Genomic DNA, 23,698 nt, shown 5'->3' on the forward strand with positions numbered 1-23,698 from the left:
AGTGGCATTTAGGTGCATTTACACAGACTGTTTAATGCTGCTCAGAGCAGTCATAAATGCATTTACACAGCAATAACAATTGCATAAATGTCATGAGATTAATGTTTTACATATAAAATTATGAAAACAGAAACATGAAATAAATGAAAATATGAAGTTATACTTTTAAATATGAAACAAAATTATGAAATATGTGCTCTATCAACAGTGTTTAAGGCGGCTCTTTAAACCTTTGATGCTATGGGCTGAGGTGGGTCAGAGCAGGCTTAATTTAGTCTGGTTTTTGCATCTTCATGCAGAATTTTGAGCAGGCTCAGAGCAGGCTTAACTCTCCTGTGTAAAGACGCCTTAACAGCCAAAATATTTGGAAATACATGAATGAGAAAAATGTGATGCCAGAGTATGTTTCAGTCACAATGCACATCTCAGTGCAGAGATCAGGCAATATGTAATTAATGAAACAAGCTGGTTGACATAGTAACTGAAATATTCCCAAATGAACTGATATTGAATCGAATCAAATCAAAATTGGAATAAAATTAAATCAAATTAAATTGGAAAATCAATGCCAATACCCAGCCCTACAAACAAATTTAGATGTTGATTTTATTTTATTGGTTGATTTTATTTTAAATTCAGCTTTGAAAACACTAAGCTTGAACAAAACACTCCCAACAATTACAAGACGTTCCATGAAAGTAAAATGCATAGGTCTGTGTTATCTAACATAGTGACCGGCCAACTACTGAAATGTATTCTAGCAAAGCAATTATTGTGTTTTGTGTTTGAATGCATCATTTAATTTCATTTCAACCATTTTATGTTGATTTTAATATTATCCAACAACCATTTTTTGTAAAAAAACGACAATTGTTTAGATTGAGAATTTATTTCAATTAGTTGAAATTCAATTGAAATATTTGACACATGGATATCATGCTGTTTTTATATAGTTAGAAAAAAATTGACAAAAATGCCCCTTAAGATTGTTCAAAAGTTAATGGTGACTGAGACTGAGTAGGGGCCTGGGTAGCTCAGTGGTGAAATATGCTGGCTACCACAACTGGAGTTCGCTAATTCAAATCCCATGAATGACTCCAGCCAGGTCTCCTAAGCAACCAAATTGGCCCGGTTGCTAAAGAGGGTAGAGTCACATGGGGTATCCTCCTCGTGGTCGCTATAATGTGGTTCGTTCTCGGTGGGGCGCGTGGTGAGTTGAGAGCGGATGCCGCGGTGGGTGGCGTGAAGCTTCCACACGCGCTATGTCTCCGTGGCAACACGCTCAACAAGCCACGTGATAAGATGCGTGGGTTGATGGTCTCAGACGCGGAGGCAACTGGGATTCATCCTCCACCACCCGGATTGAGGTGAATCACTACGTGACACGAGGACTTAAAAGCACACTGGGAATCGGGCATTCCAAATTGGGTGAAAAAGGGGAAAAAATCCAAAAAAAAAAAAAAATAAATAAATAAAAAACATGAGGGTGAGTAAAAGATCATTTTCATTTCAACTATCCATTTAAAATAAATTACAGGGGGCTAATATTGCCCTTTAATATAAAAGTAAATTTCTGACACTGGTCTAAAAAAAAAAACAATTTGGACCACTCATCTGGCTGCAAGCAAATGGCCTGAAATCTTTATGGTCAGTTCTGAGAAATGCAGTGGTTGCTGCGAGGGATTGAGCCTGACAGCCTCTTTATAATGAGCCTCAACAGTGCTGAGTGCCTATTGGTGCAACCACTCAACACTCTCAGAGAACACTCACTTCATCCATTTTCCTGTCACTTCTCCAGACTAATGCTCACTAAAACATCCCATTCAAACTCACACACAAACCACTTCACATACTTGTCCAACTTAGCTGTTAAAGGATTATGACTCCATATTGTTCTTAAATATTTTCCTCCCTTTCACAGGCTGAGAGTGAGACAGAGCAGACATTCCCTCAGCCATGAATCATTAAGTTTTTTTCCTGACATGACTGTATATATAGTATGTACTGTACATGTTTATACTGTGTTTCTCTCTCAGAATGAAGTGTCTGTTTATACTGTGTTCTTGAGAAACATTTGGCCTACTTTGAATATTACCAAGGAGGTGTGTTAGGGTGCTTTCACACTGGCACTTTTGGTGCGCACCCGGGGTCGAATGATGTCGAAGTTCGGCTCGTTTGGATAATGTGAACGCTGTTTTCTGGACTCGGGTGCACACCCGTGAAACGCACCCGGGTCTGCTTGAAAAGGTGGTCTGGGGTACGGTTCATGTGAAATCCAGTACGGTTCGCAGTTTATATGAACACACTCGTACCAAATCGCAAAAGTGAACCGCTTGTGATGACATTAATTTGCATCTTTGCATGCTCCCGATCGCAATTATTATGGTTTAATGCATTTCTCATACCTGCTTGTGTCCAAATACACCACCTTCAGAGAGCAGTTCACATTCTTCACATCTCTTGCAACGCATCCGTGGGCTTGTGGCAGACAAACGCTAATATTAATCACATCATTGCACATTCAGTGGAGACAAATACAAGTGTTGTTCTGTGCATGGCAAGTTTTCGTAGTAAATCCAAAGCGACGAACTATAATACTTCACTTAACACAGTGACGTCTTCTCGAGTTGTTACCTAGATAAAGTGGTAAACAGCTGCCGCTTGTACTCATGTTGATGATGTGATCGGACCCAAAAATTATGATGTGAACATAATCACGATGATATAATTCACATCATATGATGTGAATCATAATCATAATTTCCTCCCCCTAACGAACTCTGGTTCGGTCCAAGCAATCGAACCAAGTGTGAAAGCACCCTTAGTGCCCTCTAGTCTCCCCTATTCTGCCTTTATCTACCACACACTCACAGATATACAGCACATTCACAAAAACTATCAAATAGGCCACAATGATAGCAGTGCTCCCATCACACACACTCTCACAAACACAGACCCTAATGCATTTCACATTGAATGAAGCCTGACACACAACATAATGAAACAAAAGCTTAAAGGGATAGTTTACCCAAAAATGAAAATTCTCTCATTTACTCACCCTGATGCCATCCCAGATGTGTATGACTTTCTTTCTTCTGCAGAACACAAATTATGATCTTTAATAGAATATTTCAGCTCTGTAGGTCCATACAATGCAAGTGAATGGGTGCCAACATTTTGAAGCTCCAAAATCCACATAAAGGCATCATGAAAGTAATCTATATGACTCCAGTGTTTTAATCCATATCTTCAGACACGATATGACAGGTGTGGGTGAGAAACAGATCAATAGTTGTAATTTTTTGCTAGATATTCTCCTCCCTGTTTCTCACCCATACTCATCATATAGCTTCTGAGGACATTGCTTTAACCACTGGAGTATTATGGATTACTTTTATGCTGATTTATGTGATTTTTTTGAGCTTCAAAATTTTGGCACCATTCACTTGCATTGTATGGGAAAAAAATTGCTGAAATATTCTTCTAAAAATCTTCATTTGAGTTCAGTAGATGAAAGAAAGTCATACACATCTGGGATGGCATGAGGGTGAGTAAATTATGAGAGAATTTTCCTTTTTGGGTGAACTAACCCTTTAATGCTATTCAGTGCATAGTTTTCCACAGAGCTATACAAATCAATATAGCCTACACTGTATATTTTTGGATATAATCTTTGACACAGTTCCCAAAAATAAAGTCTGCTAAATACCTCCCATAAGTCTGACCTCATTACAAATACAGTATGTTGCCATTTAGAGATGTTGAACCATGTTTATCAAGATCTTAAAAACCTTTTGATCTGAAGGCATATGCTTAAATGTTTGAAATTAGTTTTGTAGACAAAAATATAATTGTGCCACCATATTAATTTATTTAATTACAAAATGAAAATTTTATACAAAAAAAATTTTTTTTTTTTTTTAAATGGATGACTTGGGCCAAATAATTAAGAAAAGCAGCCACTAAGTGCCCAGCATATAGATGGGAACTCTTTCAATACTGTTTAAAAAGCATCCCAGGGTGATACCTCAAGAAGTTGGTTGAGAAAATGTCAAGAGTACATGTCTGCAAATTCTAGGCAAAGGGTGGCCACTTTGAAGATGCTAAAATATAACACAGTTTTGATTTATTTTGGATTTTTTTAGTCACAACACAATTCCCATATTTCCATTTCTATTATTCCATAGTTGTGATGACTTTACTTTTATTCTAAAATGTGAGAAAAAATAAATAAATAAAAAAAAATAAAGAATGAGTAAGTGACCCTAAACTTTTGACCGGCAGTGTATTTAATTATGAATGAAGGGCTGCCACAAAAAAGCAACCATCAAGACATTCTGCTCCATCAGAGTCTTACATAACACTCTGAAGACTCTTCATCTGTATTCAGATGCTTCTGTACTTTATTATGTTAGAACTCAGTATAGTGAGCTTGTATGCAACTCTGTGTTCTTATAATATTAATCTAAGCTGGCACTGGCTAAAAAGTTCAGATATATCATGATGAATCAAATTTTTTCTATTTTGAGGAAGTTGAGTTCTATACTATGAAAATATATTGTGACTTTCAGAACTCAAAACCTTCCCCCCAGCTGCCATTTATCAAAACCAAGCTACAAAAATGGTTCATTTAGTACTTCCCCAACTTATAGACATTAGACGGATAAATACATTTGAACACGTGAACAACAATACATTACACATCAACAACACCTATTTGGTATTCAGAACCTCTGCCTATCCAGTTACATTGAATAAGGAGAAAGCAGAATCAATAATTTTTCTAAACTCTAGAAGATCTAATGATAAGAATAATGTGCCAAACTTATGCCACTCTGCATATACTTTCAAAAGATTCTAATATTAGGGAAGAGTGGCTCAAGTTTATTTTTTAACAAGTCCCTGATCATTTCAGTCCGACCTTCACAGTTTGTGCAGCCCATTTGACACACATTATTTTGTGAACCTGTCACAATGTAATGCAGACTTCGCAAATAGGATGTTATTGAAGGACAGGGCAAGTGACAACAATATGAGACTAAATTAGTCAACAAATCCGCAGTTCGCAAGTGAATGCAGCAACGCCCTGTTATTCATTTCACATGTGAAAAGGACGTTTACAAAGGCATCTTAAAGGCACAGCAGCAAAAACTGGCCTGTTTAATTCTAAGGGTCAGAGAGGGGGTGGAAAAGGTCATGATAAACATTTCAGCTGGATTGTCACTTCATAAATGTTCTGCTTAGAAGACATGCTTGAGGAAGGAGGAACAAGACAGTCACTCACCATGGCCTTGGCTTCAGCGATGAAGAAGAGCTCTGTGAGAGCACGATGGAGAGGCAGGAGGACTGTGATGCTGGTGGGGTCCTGACTCAAACCGCTTTCCATAGTGCTAAAGAGCTGCCACAGCGGCCTCAGAAGTGTAAGGTCACAACCCCTGCAAACAAAAGTGAGGTCGTTGCCACTCTAAATGAACTTGGCTTTATCATTCCTCATATTCCAAGTATGTGGCCAGCTGTTCTGCCCTTTAATGATCCCCATGCAAAGAGCAGGTGGGCATTTGCATGGGCTGTTTATCAACCTCTGTAACTCTTCTGACCCCACAGGTCCATCTCTCTATTTCTCTCTCACTCACTCTGTCTGTTGATGATGTAACTGTGTCCAAACACCATGGAATTGATGCAAATCACCCTGACATGTGACCTTGTTGCCATGGGAACAATCAAGGCAGAAAGCCACTGTCAGCTGCATTATGCAAAAGCTTTGTAAATCTTGATATGATACACTCACACAAAACACAGAAAAATAGATTAGCATGTAATATAAACCCTTTCAGACGTGGTTTTAAGGGGAAAAAAAGATGGTACACCCCTATTGCGCTCTTAAAGGAGAAGGCCACTTGCAAGGGCTGAGTTCGGAAGGGTATACTGGTACACACTAGTACTATTTCTGTTGTATATAGGTATAGCAGAAATCATAAGATTTGTACTGAAGTATGCCATACCGATCTCAGCCAGGGTCTCAAAAAACTTTTATTAAAGGAATGGAGATATGAGGTGAATATATCCATACAACACAAATTCAATGGGGTCCAAACTTTCAAGCTCCAAAATGTACATAAAGTCAGCATAAAAGTAAACCATACGACTCCAGTGTTTTAACCAGTGTCTTCTGAAGTAATACGATCGGTTTTGGGTGAGAAATAGACCAAAATGTAACTCCCTTTTCACTGTAAATCTTGCCATTGTGGTCTCCTTAGAATGTTCATGAGAGATGCGAGATTACATCTGGTGGAAGTGCAATCAAGCACAGATCGCTTCAGAAGACATGGATTAAACCAATGGTTTACCAATGGTGTTTTTGCTGCCTTTATTTTCTTTTTAGGAGCCTGAACTTTTTGGAACCCTATTGACTTGTGTTGTATGGATACTGTATATTCACCTCATAGCGGCATCAAAATATCTTCCTTTGTGTTCTGCCGAAGAAATAAAGTCATATGAGTTTGAGATGGCATAAGGGTGAGTAAATTGTGAGAGAATTATAATTTTTGAGTGAACTATTTCTTTAAAAGTTTTAGTCTGGAATAAAGTATTTATAAAAGTTAAAATACAGAGCGAGAGATAGAGCTCAAGAGAATACTTGAGGCTTTTTAAACTAGGCCATGTTGCACCTGCAGTCCACAGAGTACAGAACTGACCTGACAGAACCAGGTTCTCACTAAAAGAGTGGAAAGAGTTTTACCACTGCTGGAAAGTGACAGCAGTTTGTTGGGTTTAATACATTTTGTCAAACATATTTGAAAGGCCTATCAGAAATATAAGAAGAGACACACCATTGAGACGGACACTGCAGGAGCCTCAGTAGCAGGTGAATGGCTTTCAGTCGCTGATTTCCTGTTTGACGACAGGCCACACCGACCTGCCACTCCCAGATGTCAGACAGTGGTAGGTGAGTGAGGGCCAGCTCATCAGCTAGCATCTGCTTCAAGATCTCAAAACCTGTTCAGGTTCAAAAAGATAAATGCATAAAACATTAGTGATTTTGCAAACAGGAAAGACTCTAGATGTTACTTTAGATATATAGAACGTTAGCATCAGTCAACATTCACTTTCATTGTATGGAAAAACAAAATGCAATAGAAGTGAAGGGTGACTGAGGCCATCATTCTTCCTAACATCTCCTTTTGTGTTTCGAGAGGGAAATAATGTCATACAGATTTGGACCAATATGAGGGTGAGTAAATGATGACTGAATGAAAATGTATGGGTGAGCTTACATAAGGTGGGCGACAGGGTTGGGGCTGATAATTCCGTAATGGATACACATTACAGATCACATACAGTTGTGCTCAAAATTTTGCATTCCCTGGCAGAAATTGTGAAATTTTGGCATTGATTTTGAAAATATGACTGATCATGCAAAAAAGCTGTCTTTTATTTAAGGATAGTAACATATGAAGCCATTTATTATCACATAGTTGTTTGGCTCCTTTTTAAATCATAATGATAACAGAAATCACCCAAATGGCCCTGATAAAAAGTTTACATACCCTTGAATGTTGGGCCTTGTTACAGACACACAAGGTGACCAATGGCAATTAAAGGTTAATTTCCCACACCTGTGGCTTTTAAAATTGCAATTAGTGTCTGTGTATAAATAGTCAATGAGTTTGTTAGCTCTCACGTGGATGCACTGAGCAGGCTAGATACGGAGCCATGGGGAGCAGAAAAGAACTGTCAAAAGACCTGCGAAACAAGGTAATGGAACTATATAAAGATGGAAAAGGATATAAAAAGATATCCAAAGCCTTGAAAATGCCAGTCAGTACTGTTCAATCACTTATTAAGAAGTGGAAAAAATTCGGGGATCTCGATACCAAGCCAAGGTCAGGTAGACCAAGAAAGATTTCAGCCACAACTGCCAGAAGAATTGTTCGGGATACAAAGAAAAACCCATAGGTAACCTAAGGAGAAATACGGGCTGCTCTGGAAAAAGACAGTGTGGTTGTTTCAAGGAGCACAATACGACGATACTTGAACAAAAATGAGCTGCATGGTCGAGTTGCCAGAAAGAAGCCTTTACTGCGCCAATGCCACAAAAAAGCCCAGTTACAATATGCCCGACAACACCTTGACACACCTCACAGCTTCTGGCACACTGTAATTTGGAGTGACGAGACCAAAAATAGAGCTTTATGGTCACAACCATAAGCGCTATGTTTGGAGAGGGGTCAACAAGGCCTATAGTGAAAAGAATACCATCCCCACTGTGAAGCATAGTGGTGGCTCACTGATGTTTTGGGGGTGTGTGAGCTCTAAAGGCACGGGGAATCTTGTGAAAATTGATGGCAAGATGAATGCAGCATGTTATCAGAAAATACTGGCAGACAATTTGCATTCTTCTGCACGAAAGCTTCGCATGGGACGCTCTCGGACTTTCCAGCATGACAATGCCAAGTTAACCCTCCAAATCAAATCAAATCACTTTTATTGTCACACAACCATATACACAAGTGCAATGGTGTGTGAAATTCTTGGGTGCAGTCCCAAGCAACATAGCAGTCGTGAAAGTGAGGAGACACATACCAATTTACAATAAACATCAGATTAACACAACACAATTAAAGTCTAATATACACATAATTACACACAACACAGTATACAAATAATAACATACACTGTACAGTATACAATACACACAATACAATAAAAAAGTATATATAGTATATAAAGAATGTACTGTAGGTTGTATTGTACTGTATTGACATTCAGGCTGTCGGTTGATAGTAAGTTGTTAAGAGAGAATCTAATATAATAATAATATAATTTATGTCAGTCCGGTGTGAGATATTAGAGTAAGAGTAATAAAGTGCAGTGCTGATGTATTTTGATCATGGGAGATCAAGAGTTCAAAAGTCTGACTGCTTGGGGGAAGAAGCTATCATGAAGTAGGCTGGTGCAAGCCCTGATGCTGCAGTACCACCTGCCTGATGGTAGCAGTGAGAACAGCCCATGGCTCGGGTGGCTGGAGTCTCTGATGATCCTCCGAGCTTTTTTCACACACCGCCTGGTATATGTCCTGGAGGGAGGGAAGCTCACCTCCGATGATGTGTCTGGCAGTTCGCACCACCCTTTGCAGTGCTTTGCGGTTGTGGGCGGTGCTATTGCCGTACCAGGCGGAGATGCAGCCAGTCAGGATGCTCTCTACAGTGCAGGTGTAGAACCGGGTGAGGATGTGGCGGTTCATTCCAAACTTCCTCAGCCGTCTCAGGAAGAAGAGGCGCTGATGAGCCTTCTTCACAATGGCTTCAGTGTGGATGGACCATGTGAGTTCCTCAGTGATGTGGACATCCAGGAACTTGAAGCTGCTGACTCTCTCCACTGGTGCTCCATTGATGGTGATGGGACTGTGTTCTCTGTCCTTTCTTCTGAAGTCCACCACAAGCTCCTTTGTCTTACTGACGTTGAGGGAGATGTTGTGCTCCTGACACCAGTGTGTCAGAGTGTGCACCTCCTCTCTGTAGGCTGTTTCATCATTTGTCAGTGATCAGACCTACCACCGTCGTGTCATCAGCAAACTTAATGATGGCATTGGGGCTATGTGTTGCCACACAGTCATGTGTGTACAGAGAATACAAGAGTGGGCTGAGAACACAGCCCTGCGGGGCTCCAGTGTTGAGGGTCAGTGATGAGGAGATGTTGCTGCCTATTCTAACCACCTGGCATCTGCTTGACAGGAAGTCCAGGATCCAGCTGCACAGCGAGCTGTTTAAGCCCAGAGCCTGGAGTTTCTCGTCAAGCTTGGATGGCACTATGGTGTTGAATGCTGAGCTGTAGTCTACAAACAGCATTCTCACATAAGTGTTCTTTTTTTCCAGGTGGGAGGGAGCAGTGTGTATTGTAGATGTAATGGCATCATCAGTGGAGTGGTTGTTGCGGTAAGCAAACTGCAATGGGTGAAGTGAGAGGCAGTACAGAACAGATGTAATCTCTGATTAGTCTCTCAAAGCATTCGCTGATGATGGGGGTCAGAGCAACAGGATGCCAGTCATTTAAGCAAGTGATTTTGGATTGCTTTGGAACAGGCACAATGGTGGATGTTTTGAAGTGGTTACAGCAGAAAAAGGTGAAGGTTCTGGAGTGGCCATCACAGTCTCCTGACCTTAATATCATCGAGCTGCTCTGGGGAGATCTCAAAGGTGCGGTTCATGCAAGACGACCAAAGACATTGCATGACCCGGAGGCATTTTACCAAGACGAATGGGCAGCTATACCACCTGCAAGAATTTGGGGCCTCATAGACAACTATTACAAAAGACTGCACGCTGTCATTGATGCTAAAGGGGGCAATACACAGTATTAAGAACTAAGGGTATGCAGACTTTTGAACAGGGGTCATTTCATTTTTTTCTTTGTTGCCATGTTTTGTTTTATGTTTGTGCCATTCTGTTATAACCTACAGTTGAATATGAATCCCATAAGAAATAAAAGAAATGTGTTTTGCCTGCTCACTCATGTTTTCTTTAAAAATGGTACATATATTACCAATTCTCCAAAGGTATGCAAACTTTTGAGCACAACTGTATGGTTTCAGTCCTGTCAAGATCCCTTAAGGACTGAATGAATGTAAATCCTGCACCAAAATGATGATATGACTATAATGCCCTTTAAAAAAAACTATATGAAAAGGGAGAAACAATTGTTTTGATGGCTTATTAGAGGGTACTCATGATTATCTAGCAGACAGTGGCTAATGATAACAGCAGAGGTTGAAGATTAACTGTGATCAGTTGAAGATCAACTGCTAGAAGACAGTTGTGTTATAGAAAGAGATGTCAAGAGTCAATAAATAAATGAATGGAAAATGTACCAGTCTGGAAGCGTCCTCGATGTCCGCCAGTCACAGTGAATTTGTAGCCCCATTCTGTGTTACTCATATCAGATATAAACCTGTAGTAGAGGGTGTCCCCTAGAGGAGATAGAGAAAACACCAATTACATTTTCTTCATTCAGAATTTAACCTAAACATAATAATATTGTGTGCATCAGCAAAACTTTTTTATTATAATTCATTTATAAACCACTGGCACTGACTACATCCAAACATGCCTTTTCCTCAAATTCTCACCTGGAATCTCAAAGTCTGTCCATTTCTGGTGTGAACCACTGAAAGTGTGCAGGTCCTGCAGGAAGTCATTGCTGCTGGCCATCAGGAGCTCATCACATCCTTCCTCAGTGTGACAGCGCGAGTCAAACTTCACAGACAGGAAGATTGCGCCAGGGATGTGCACCTTATCCTGACACAAGAGAAAAACGTACAAATGATAAGAGACAGTCGTCCAAGACAAAATAAACTTGGAAAAGTTGCAGTTTGAGGAATGAAAAACTGTAGCTTGAGCAGGGGAATTAATGGCAAATTCAAAGGAGAGCATTATTGCCAATCATTGCTATAATTTGGACATATCCAGGGATTTTGTGTAAAAAAGAAAATGGAAATCTTACCTCAAAGTTGGTGTTGTTGTCGTAGGGGTGCTTGGATTCACGGACCTGCACGGCCATTCCAGGCTCCTCCATAAATTGACATGCTGTCAGCGACAGATTACCCAGCATGCTCTGGCTGCAGCCCCTTAGAACTTTCTGCAAAATCTGAAATGCAACGAGGAAGAATCATACACATGCTTACGTACTCAAAGTGTGAAAGCCACTAATACAGGTGTCAGCAACCTCACGTATGCACGCAAGAATTGACAATCATGGGTTGAAAATAAGAGCAAGAAATACAATTTCAAATGTATTTATTGTATCTAGTTGCCTATTTTAGAGATGTTGAATGCATGCCAAACTACATCTAGCAGTAATCATTCCTCATGGCCTCACAGAGAATACTACTACTATAAGAATAAATGAAGAAAAGTTACCACAAGCTTTCTTTTTAAATAAGGATCTCTGCAGAACACATCTCGAGACGCACATATAATAATTAGTCAAAATATTTAACCTACCATACATGATTTTTAACATATTATACACAAAACACAATGATAGTGATGAGAAGAGATTCACCTTATGTCAAAAAGGTTGCAGACCATCGCACTAATACATTGATTCTAGAGGTCGAACGATAGTGGATTTAGCTGATACCGATAACTAAGGTGGTGGTTTTTTTTTTTTTTTACTTACTATGACAAGCACAGACATGGCGCCTACTCGAGTCCAAAATGAACAAAATTCCAGAGACAGTTTACTGTGCAACCAAAATCCCAGAAAGAATGAAGATTTAGTGCATAACATGGTATTTTTATCTAAAAACAAGCCCAAAAAACACCAGGGACTCTTGTTTGAATTGAAGGAGACTTGGCTCTGTGACAGTGCTTTATATATATAAGTATTTACCAAATTAAGCTTTTCACAGTCTATATACTTACTAGATAAATGGTTTTGTATTTATATATATTTCAACAAATTAGGTTCAATGAGGAATAAAGTTTATTTTTCACAAGAAATGAAGTTGGGAGATAGCGATGTATGTGCTGACAGGGCACATTTCCATACAGTCGCATTTTTCTTTGCATACGCTTACTTCAGTTTAGAAGACTTGATTATTCAGTTTCAAAATATGCATTGAAATGCAGATTAAAATATGGATGAACATTGTCAATGATGTAAGATTCAGATCCAGCAAATCCCCACGTGATTGTTTTTATTCAGTTCTAGAGGCCATTGTTATACTGTAGAACCAAGTTGTTTTAACTGTAGAATCTTTCAGTGCCGGCCACAGAGGAACATGAAGGATAAAAAAAAATAATAATAATAAATCGCAACTATCTGCGTAATTATTTTTTTTGGTAAAGCCAATATATCGGCCTATTGGTAAAATAGTTTCAAAAAGCAACTATTGGCACAGATTAATTGGTAAAACCGATATATCATCTACCTCTAATTGATACATTCTAACAATATAGGTTATTTTCTATGCTTACCTTCTCCCACATTGGTCTTTCCTCTAGCTGCATGAGCATGTCCAGTATGTAGGCCATGTGAGAAGCACCACTCAGCTCCAGATCTTCCTCTCTGATGGGTGTGTCGGAGGGCCAGTCGGCAAGCAGAGTCGCCAACACGTGACGTGCGTACAGGATAGCAATGGCCTCATTCACCTTGAAAAGGTACTGTCGGACTGCCTTGTTACTGCGCGCATCTAGCTCTTTGTGCAACAGAGCTGAGCTTTTTGTGCGGCGCTGTTTGGCATAACTCAGCTGTAGGTCACTCTCAGTGTTGGTGATGAGTTTCTGTGTGACAATGTTTGTCTCTTCTGTGGCTCGTTCACACCGGGTGGGTTTAGACTGAGGGTCAAAGAAGTTCAAGTTTATCAACATTAACTTTAGACCTTACAATGGGAAGAGGTTTCATCTTAAACGTTTTATTTTGTGGTTTAACATTTATTTTAATCTTACCACACAAGGCACAATGATTATATCAGTATCTACAGCCTTGGCGTTCCTCTCCTCAGAACGAGGTCTTTTAGATGGCTGCCACTTCTGTGCCAGTGTACGAATCGTCTCATCGGTTTTTATAGCGTCACCATCAAACCTGGGAGATGATGAAATGTTAGAAAAAAAGGATTATGGGAGAGTTCGTAGTATTTAAAGTCTTTAAAGTTATTTTAACCCTTATGTTGTGTTCCGGTAAATTTTGACCCGGACAACTTTTTTTTACTTAATCCAGTTGGAATAAAATGTATTGTCTTTGTTCACATATGGTAAAAAAAAAAAAAAAAAAAATATGTGGACCAAGTTTTTGGGTTTTATTTCACTTTGTTACACTTGTTGTGCTCCCGGTCAAAAATGACCGGCTATTGAAAATGAATGGATTAGACTACAAAATACAGAAATATTAAGTGTTCAGGAGCATCCCAATCCTTTAGATGAGCACATATGTGGATGTGCGCGCGCACACGCGCACACACACACACACACACACACACACACACATACACAATGTGTGTTAAGTGCCCTTTTGTGCTTTGTCTTTCCCTGAAAACTCTTTTAGGAATCATTTCGAGATTATGTTGTGTTTGGACTTTCAATTGGGATAGTTTGCTTTAAGTTACGATATGTCATTGTCTATGTTATATGTATGTTTCAGGAAGTAATAAGGAAAAACGTGACAAAAAGCAACTCATGTTAATTATATTTATATGTGTCAGTGGGAATTTCATACACTAATACTCACTGCAGTTTGACCTCTTTGACCAATCTGCAAATGATGAGAACAAAATAGTTCTAATTTGTCAGCAAATTAAAAAGCATTACTAAAGAATTGGTAGGATCAGCTATACGCATTGTACAGTTCAGATTCTGTGCTTTAAAATGACACCTATTTCAGATCAAGCAAGTTGTTAATGATTTATTACACAATTATTTATTTATTTATTTTTTTTGCAGGGAGTGCCCCCCACTGGCATGGTATAAGCTCAGTTCAAGTAATCCCTTCTATCAATAAAAATAAATATTTAACCCTTGTGCGACCTTTGGGACATTTTTGTCTTTTTCATTTTTGTTTTTTAGATCATTTTGGCTGTGTTAATGCCAATGGCATAAATTTTGCCAAAGGTGTGTATTTTTTGGGATATTTTGACATTTCAACCTCAGTTCCTATAATACATCTATAATGAACTTTATACACAAAATAGTTACACTCAGGACCTTAAAGACAAAAGTGTCCCCATTGAAACCCATTAAAACTGCAATGACATGGACATTTTTGTCCTCTAATGTACTGAGTGTGTTTTGTTGTTTTTTTTATCTGACACAGCACAAAAAATAATGCCTCAAAATCAGTGTTGCTGCTAATGACATATCCCAGACTGTGATAACCCCCCCAAAAACAACAGTAATAAAAAAACAACAGTGGCATTATATAAACAAACTGGCATTTAAAGGGTTAAAATCCTGAAAATTAATGAATATTTGGTAGTTATGATCAGGACTGATGTTGGTTAAAAAAATTAACTAATTGAAAGTGGCAAATAATATTGATATATAATATTATTATGGCAGTTGTTTGACACAGACATTTTTGTCCTCTAAGAACCTCTGAGTAACTTTTTTAAATTGATGCACAAGGGTTAAAAGAATATCATCCAAAAAGCAGCACAAAACCAGTCATAATTACTAAAAATGAGGTTGACAAAAAGATTTAATGCAATATCTTGTGATAATATATGCAATATGAGGGATTTATAAACAATCTTAGTGGGCTGGCAATTTTTGACCGGGAACACAAAAAGTGTTAGCACAAAACGAACACAACACAAAGGTTAAACTGCTGAGTTACAGGATATACATATGTGTGTCTGCTAATCCATAGATTTCCATGAAATTAATGACAGAACTTGGCTTTGCACGCAACAGGAATGATGATTTTAAGAGTAACTCACCTCTTCTGCACCTCAAGGAAGAAGGAGTCTGTTCTCTTCATTTGGAGCTCGTACATGGCTCTCAAGATGTGCAGTGGGGCATTAAGAGCATCATGGGTAATCTACGAGCAAGACAAAAATCAGAGCTGTAATAATCGTTCCCAAGGTCCAAAATTAACACTAGCCAACAACGTTTACCTTCATAAAAATTTCCCATCATTAGTTTATCTAGGAATTCATAAATATGAGGGACAAAATTACTATGGGTCTTCGTGTCATGGCAAGTGAGACATATTTATGTCCGGAATGTTCTTAATTTACCCACCTTTGGTATATGTGAAAGCTACATTTGGAACCTGATTGTTCAACTTAATCCTAGTTATTTTATGTTCTTCTACATTCAAATGCTGTAAATTATCTGCTCCCTTCTCTTCTTCTGTCCCTCACAGGCACTGAGCATCTACAAACGCTCAATCATTCTTAACATTCTAGATGAAGCTTATGCTATCCTGCTTCCTGCACTTATGGATTTGATGAAAGAAGAACAGATGGAAGAGGAACAGAAGAAAGTGATGTAGAGAGTTGATATGGGCCCAAGACTAACAGAAGACACAAGAGAAAAACCCTGACCTGGAAACAGATCTTGGTCTCCTCATCCAGTCCTTCCAGTGGATCTGGTCTGTTTGGATCAGCATCATCTGCACAGCAGCTGGAGTGATCTGAGTCGTGCTCTTTCTCCTTCTCCCTCTCTCCATCCGTCTCTGTGTCTCCGTCCTCCGCCATGGAGTGGATCTCTCGCTTGGAGGAGTACAACATAATGGAGAGGATCTCCAGGTCTCGTAGAAGCCACATCTTGCTGAAGCCTGTGCCCTTGCTGCATTTACGGACCAGGAGTTGCATTAGGCCGGAGCCTTGGATGGCTTCCTGGGCTTGATCAACACCATGCTTCTGCATGAGACAGAGGTACTGTTTACTCCTGGTATTAACATCAGACTTGGATGATCTGATCACAATTGGTCAGGTAAGACAGATCACTTTTTACACATAATATTAGCCTGCATTTCAAATGCATGTCCTGTGACCACTTGTGATCGTATTTTGAAGTGGAGGATATCTGATTTTTTGACTACATTCATCACTCGCTACATCAGTGTGTTAGTGCATGACAATAAAGAGCAAAAAACATAGGTGCACTCCAATTTATTTCACTAGTTGCTAAATTGTAAACAGAATTGAATATTATTTTTGTAAAAAACAGGTTTAAAATAATTTACACTCACATGAGATGAAGACTTACAAGTTTTAGAGATAAAACTGCTTTATTCTACATCTAATGCTGGGTGTACATTCATGAGTGCCGCCAGGTTGAGATCACATGACCAGCCAAATTATTCACTTTATCTCGGTAATCCTTGGTAATTGGACACTTTCAATCACAAAAAACAATCATGGCTGACTGGGAATAGTGCATTCCACAATGGCATTGGCAAATGGTAACTGAGAACTTCTGTTTGTTTTTTTTATTCAGTGATGCTTAATCTACACCGCGAGGTGTCAGCACAACATGAACACAAATATTATAGAATGCCCCTTTTATCGAACTCTCAAAAAGGAATTAATATACCAGTTTGTGTGTGTCTGGTACATACCTTGAGAGTGTTGTAGAGTCCTTTAAGAGCGAGAGAAAGCACCCAGGTTGCCTCCACAGCATCTTGAGCGCTGCTCTCCACCCCCACCTGCAGCAGGTGACTCAAGATGGAGGTGAAGTTTCTCAGGTAGCGGCTCAGGTGGGAGGAAGTCGGGCACACAGCCTGACCCTCAGAATGTCCCTCTGCATTACTGTTCTTGCTGCACTCATGTGCTTGTACTAACTGGTAGTCTTTCACTGAGAGGAATAATGGTAAACATGGATAGTTCTTTTAATGCACTTTTTCTTTTTTACAATTAGGTGTATTTGAGTGATTATGGGTGTGTCTGAAATGTTAATAATGCTGCCTTAACAAGCAGTATCGAGAGGTAAGAAGGCTTCAAGGAAAGTCTTAAGTCGAATTTTTGAGCAACATTGTATCAAATGAGATGCCTCCAGATGTTTGATTTTCAAAGCAGCACAGAATACATGAAAGGGGACCATGATAACCAATGATCCACCATAAGTGATTCGGTGGTTGATTGAAAGAACAAATAAATAAATAAACAAATAAATAAATAAACAAATAACAGATGCATTTGCTTTGAAATGCCTGAAAAGAATTTTCATTCAAAGAAACCATCTGGCTTTTGTAGCCAAGTAGACTCAAAATGTTTAATAAACAAAGTAAAATACATTAGAATCTAGTTAATAATCAAGGCATGTTTTCCACTGAATAATCACAAGGAAGAATTATATTGAATCATTTTCATTAATGTGCAACAATATTAAAAAAAACATAGTAATAAATAGCAATATTAACCCCCATGTACTTTTTGGACCCACTTTATATTAGGTGGCCTTAACTACTATGTACTTAACCATTTGATAAAATGTACTTATTATGTACATAAATGTTGTTGCATTGTAATTACATTTAAAGTACTTGCATTTAATTACATTTGTAGTTACACTGTTAACTTTACTCCAAACCCTAACCCAACCCTTACCCAAAAACCTAACTCTAACCCCTAATCCTAACCCTACCCTTACTCCTAAACCTACCCGTACCTCAACCTCAGTAGCAGAAAATGTGGGCATTTTGCAGAACAACATGTAGTTACACATAGACTTGTATGTATTTAATGTCGGTACATAGTAGTTAAGGCCACCTAACATAATGTGTGATAATTTTTTTTACCAAAACATTTTAAAACATTAAAAATGCCAAACTGAGACTTCCGTCAACAATTTTAAGCGATGATGCAAATGAATCACTGAATAAGAGTTTTGAATCAGCTCACTGAAAGGGACAGCTTGAACTGATTCATAGAAGTGAATTGAACTAACCAACTGTAATGCTGTTTTTGCTACTTAAATTTAAATCTGACACGCTATTAAAACACCTGTCTTATGGCCTGTGAAACTCGTCTAATGACACGTTCTTTTTTTTAAAACTTTTTTTAACTGAAAATTAATGGCCAAATAAAGGCCAATCACATTAAAATCAACAAAATATTCACAACTTGCTTAACTTTATATCACCAGCAAAATAAAAAGTATAGTAAATATATCAAATATATTGGCCAGCCCTACACTGCAGTAATCAAATATTTACTTGGTTATCTCCAAAGCATTGAAAGTCAGCCAGATTACTTAAGAGGTACCTTTATATAAAGTCTGTTTAGTGACTAGGCAGCGAAGCAGCAAAGCAGCTGCCTTCTGTATCAGACACACCCTATGTAAATGAAGGTGGCTACGAATGTGATTTTAGATCGTGCTGTTAAACGTCAAAGATTCATGCAGCCCTGTGCAGCCAGAAGTGGTATTTTTACAGTTGAGAAAATGTGTGAATAGTGTGAAGACCCTGTTGACAGCTGTTCTCACACCTGTTCTCCTCTTTCGAGTCTTCACATCCACCACAGCAGCTCTGTTCTTCTCAGTGAAGTGTTTAAGCAGGATCATGTTGTGCTGTTCATTGGCATTATCTATGAACACAGCTTGCGTCCCCATACAAAGCACCTAATATGAGACACATTTATCACAAGCAGCACATCTTTAAATGAAGTTATTCGAATTTGATTTTACCAGGAATTGTTTAAGTAATACTACATATTACTGAAGATATCTTACCGTAACTTTCCACAGGCCTATAATAAGTGTGTTAGCATGTACATGTGGCATCGTCATACCTCAGGGAAGCCCACAAGCACCAGCAGAGTGAAGAGGTTGGTTCTTTTGAGATGCTGTGGTAACTGCTGTATGCAGTGATCAGTAAAAGCTGCCACAACTGCACACCACTGAGGACAAACGTTCAGGTTTTGCAAGATGTCTGCCACTGAGCATGCCCAATCCAAACCGATACGGCTTACAAAACACAAATACAGAATGATAATAATTATCTGGAATCCAGAAATGGGATCAAGCACCATGACTCTTATGTGTCACAAGCATGTATGCGCCACAGTTCCAACTATACAGTACTATTTAGTGATATTATACATTATATATTTCCCATATAATACAGTATTCTAATAAACTACCTGTCCAGACACACTGCACCCAGACTGAAGAGCAACTGAGTGGTCTTCCAGCCCTGAACATCAAAAGTCGCTCCTTCACCGAGGGCAAGTAGTTCAAATTTGTCAGTGAGTGCCTCTGCCACTGCTGCATCAGCCTCTGCAGGCGAGATCCTTAACAGAAGCTGTCCCAGAAGACCTAGTGTCAGGTGGTACGTTTCATTCAGACAGCCAGCATTGGAGATGACCACTCTGAACAGCAGTGGCAGGATAGGACTCAGGCTGGACAAAGAGAGTGTGCTGCCCTATATGGGTTAAAGGCCACAGATTAAAAATTGATATTAGTATATTCAGTGTTTCTAAGGAGGTTTGTAAAAGGAATGTTAGACAAACAAGAAATGTGAAATGTGTTCATATTAGGTAGGCAACACAACACATTTTTCTAAGTAATCTATAAAACTTTTTGTTGTCACCAGTTTGGCTGCAGGCAACATGGCTGCCAACAATCCCAGAATTCTCTCTCTGGAGCATTCAGCAAACACATGTTCCTGTAGGGGCCCTCTGGCAGTCTTCTCCTCGGTGTCTTTATATACCTCCATGCTCTCTGAGGTAGGAGATTTGATGGTGTCCCCACTTGACTCTGAGACTGATAAAAAAAAAAAAAAACCTGTAAAACTATTGTAATATTATTTATTACACGGCTCTCTGGAATACTCGATTGTGACTGGTCAATGTCACCATCTAGTGGTCTAATATTTCTCAGTAACAACTGCACATCCAAATATCAGACCGTTCATCCGGGTATCTGACCCCATCTTTACTACTTTTTGGATCACTGTGCGATCTCTACAAGTAAGCTAATAAAATTATTTCAACTCAAATCAATGTTTCATGTGCATTTATTTCTTATCTGGCAAGTTTTCTTGTAAGAAGATGCACAATGAGCAGTCAGACAGTCTTTAATTACAAAATAAACACCAACAGAACTCCGATGCACACCGGAGGTGGATTTCAGCTGTTTAGCGATTTAATTCTTCTCGCATAATTATATAATTTCAACGCAAATAAATGATTCATGTCCATTTATTTGTTTATTTGGCAATCAAGGCTTCGCATCTGGGTCCTGATCACCCTGTCAGGGTTTATTTTGCGAAAACAACCAGCTGACAGACAATTCCGAAATTCTGATTGGATAAGCCACGTTGGAAGCCTTTGTAAAATAGCCCATACACATACCACTTGTGACAGCACATGAACTGAATTCTATATTAAAGGTGCTGTAAGCATTTTTTTTTATAGGATAGCACACAGAACATTTTTCTATTTTCTGACAGATATCACTGAAATATAGTAGGTGTCCTGAAATATCTGTCTCTGTGACAGCGCTAGTCTCTGTAAACAAAACTAAAATATGACTGCTGGCCAGGGTCAGATTCTTTTTTTAACCAATCAGAAGACTTTGAGGCACTTTCTGCACCATTTTGCAAGTTCATAGGAGAGCCTATATTCTTTAGACTAAATGAAATGAAAAAAATGGACCTTCTAAAAAAATAAAACTGTAGTATCATTTGATTAGGAATATTATAGGGTATTAACAGTCAATAATAAATGCAAAGCTCTCACCTCTAACTCCAGGAGAGAGTGTGTCCTCACTAGTGGGTGTCTGACTAGCACTGGATGAGTCAAACGTATCCTGAGAGACCAGCTTCCTTCTCCTCATCTCATCACCCTCTGCACCCACTTCCTGCTTTTGGAGTTTCTTTTAAGGAGGAATACAATAAGTAGATAAGGAAATGTTGTACAGATAGTAATTAAAAAGTTAATGACATTTATGAGCTCTTAATGGTTTTAGGAATTATGTGCAGCGACTGACTCCATCTCTAGGTGGCAGTGGGGAGCAGATAGCTGTGGTGCTGCTGGGCAGGGATAAGGTGTCTGTGCTGCTGATGTCCTGAGAGGAGCCAGGAGTTACAGGACACTGTTCACTCTCTGTGGCTGATTCGTTAGAGGAGAGCAGGGACAGCAAAGCTGAGGCTCGCAGACCTATACAAAGAAACCAAGGACAGTTGGTTAGATAAACCTTTGAGTGAAAGATTTTAAAATATTGCACTTTCTTCCAAGTATGAATTCAAGACTCAAAATATATAACTTTTACTACTGTTACTACTAAACAATTTATGCATCTTCCCTTCCAGGTTTGAATCTTCAACCTTTTTACCAGCCCAGATCTTCAATCTCTAGACTACACCACCCCCGAAAGCAAACAATAAGAACGGACACTACAAGCACACGCATCACCCCACCTTTTCCAGTTTGTCCCTTCAGCAGGCACTCATTGATGAGGTCAGAGCAGTGGGTCTGCAGAGCACTGGCATAACCGAGGGTGACATCATCCAGAAGCTCTCCCTCCTGCTCTTTCTCACTGACCAGCTCCGAAGTAAAGAGGGCAAGCGCGGCAAACAGTAGCCAGGAGTAGTTGTGGATGTAGGGCTGGATCAGCCTGTGGCGGTCACTGATGCGGATGGTGACCATTGGATAGACAGTGATACGGTGGGTGGGAAGATGGCTAGAAAGGAGATGAAGAAAAGAAAGGTCATTCAGTGACTGCAGTAAAACAGTCATTCCTAGCCCTAGACAGAATCAGCAGATTTTTCTGAGCTGATTTTAGGGAAATTTGTGAAATTCTGCTGAATGGAATTAGACATGGTAAAATGTGTTCAACGGAGCTGAGAGTACTATACACTAATTGGTAGCTGAAAGCATTAATTTATCAAATTAGCTAAAACATTTAATAAACAAATACAAAATAGGTTGGGATGTGTAGCAGTTTGTGAATGACAGGTGTTCTAATTCTGCAGAAATCTGCACTTTCTGCTGAGTTCTGCAGGTGCAGATTCTGTGTGGGCCAGTTCAATCCTGATAATAAAGAACTATTTTCTCCAATCCTCTCAACTGCAGTCCAAATGTTCAACATGAAAATAAACATGCATGACAAGGTGTCAAAATAAAACAATGCATCTCTATGAACTCACACATACAAAGTTCAGAACATTGTACTGTGATGATCTTTGATTGTTTTATTTGGAGACTAGGTCTATTTTTTAATGTTCTTATGCCTAACAATTAATACAGGTATCAAAACATTTTCCAGAAAATTATGAATATTCCACATCTGACTCCGTATGAATATTTTTGGTTTGAAATTTGTTGGTTGCACAAAGCTTTGGTTTGAAAATGTCATGTTTGTTGTTTAGTCACATTGTGCTTGTGTGTGAACAGGCCATAAGTGCTAACGGTGGTGCAGCTGGTGTTTTACCTGTCCGGGTACTTTTTAGCATTGTAACATCCGAAGCAGAGGTCAAAGTCCTCGCAGACATTACAGTTAATCCTGCTGCCCACAATAAGGCCTTGACAGTGGTCACAAGCATACTCCATGTTTACCATCTCATGGTCATCCTCATGGCCTTCTGGTTTAGCACCACCTGAACAGGGAGAACAGAGCTGGTAAATACAATACTAACAGTTCTAGTAAGTAAGAAATAAACTGCTGCATGCTTGCAATACAGACTCTAATACAGAGTGTTTACTATTGAGTAATTACAGTGTATAGCTTGTATATGAAAAATACTGTATATGTTAACTTGTTTTCTTTACTATAAAAGCCCACAAGGGTCAAGTTTTTTTTCTTCATAGTTTTCTCAAAATCAACACGTTTATTTTTCACAGCCCTAATTACTATTACTTTTCGTTATGTTGCTCATGAGAAAAGTAAGTTGTGATCTGACAATGAGAAAGTAATAAGTAAATAAAACTTTACCAAACTACAACTGACAATGTCAACAGGTTGTCTGAAATATCTATAAGTCTCTCTACCATCCTGAATCTCTTCAGTTAAACAATGAAAGCTAAATGTCAAACAGAGGTAGATGTGCAGGTGGGACTCACTGAGGAAGCAGGTCTTGCAGAGGTCCATGTCCGTACATTGCAGGCACCGGTAACGATGCCATGGCGCAATTCGCTCGCATCCATCACAAGAAATCTCTACATTCAGCAGGTCACAGTAGCGTGCAATGAACATGTGCATCTGCAATGGGTAAATGTCAGTCAATGAGCACCAAAAAAAGTACAATAGTAGTACAT

The 23,698-nt window shown here is 39.0% G+C and overlaps 1 protein-coding gene across 1 annotated transcript in view; it reads right to left on the minus strand.

Moving 5' to 3' along the window:
- Nucleotides 1-23,698, minus strand: part of zzef1 (zinc finger, ZZ-type with EF hand domain 1) — a 79,893-nt gene that overhangs the window by 12,786 nt on the left and 43,409 nt on the right. Inside the window, exons 34-52 of the mRNA XM_051682521.1 lie at nt 23,504-23,642; nt 22,875-23,040; nt 21,862-22,124; nt 21,432-21,601; nt 21,182-21,317; nt 20,032-20,204; nt 19,583-19,863; nt 19,232-19,406; nt 18,929-19,061; nt 17,062-17,297; nt 16,043-16,360; nt 15,434-15,534; nt 13,449-13,584; nt 12,978-13,337; nt 11,500-11,643; nt 11,126-11,294; nt 10,868-10,966; nt 6,831-6,996; nt 5,285-5,435 (exon numbers count right to left, since the gene is read on the minus strand). Of these exons, the coding sequence (XP_051538481.1) occupies nt 5,285-5,435; nt 6,831-6,996; nt 10,868-10,966; nt 11,126-11,294; nt 11,500-11,643; nt 12,978-13,337; nt 13,449-13,584; nt 15,434-15,534; nt 16,043-16,360; nt 17,062-17,297; nt 18,929-19,061; nt 19,232-19,406; nt 19,583-19,863; nt 20,032-20,204; nt 21,182-21,317; nt 21,432-21,601; nt 21,862-22,124; nt 22,875-23,040; nt 23,504-23,642 (3,516 nt within the window). The remainder of the gene's footprint in view (nt 1-5,284; nt 5,436-6,830; nt 6,997-10,867; nt 10,967-11,125; nt 11,295-11,499; nt 11,644-12,977; nt 13,338-13,448; nt 13,585-15,433; nt 15,535-16,042; nt 16,361-17,061; nt 17,298-18,928; nt 19,062-19,231; nt 19,407-19,582; nt 19,864-20,031; nt 20,205-21,181; nt 21,318-21,431; nt 21,602-21,861; nt 22,125-22,874; nt 23,041-23,503; nt 23,643-23,698) is intronic.

The sequence above is a fragment of the Myxocyprinus asiaticus genome, chromosome 4, assembly GCF_019703515.2.
Source record: "Myxocyprinus asiaticus isolate MX2 ecotype Aquarium Trade chromosome 4, UBuf_Myxa_2, whole genome shotgun sequence".
In the NCBI taxonomy this organism is placed as follows: Eukaryota; Metazoa; Chordata; class Actinopteri; order Cypriniformes; family Catostomidae; genus Myxocyprinus; species Myxocyprinus asiaticus.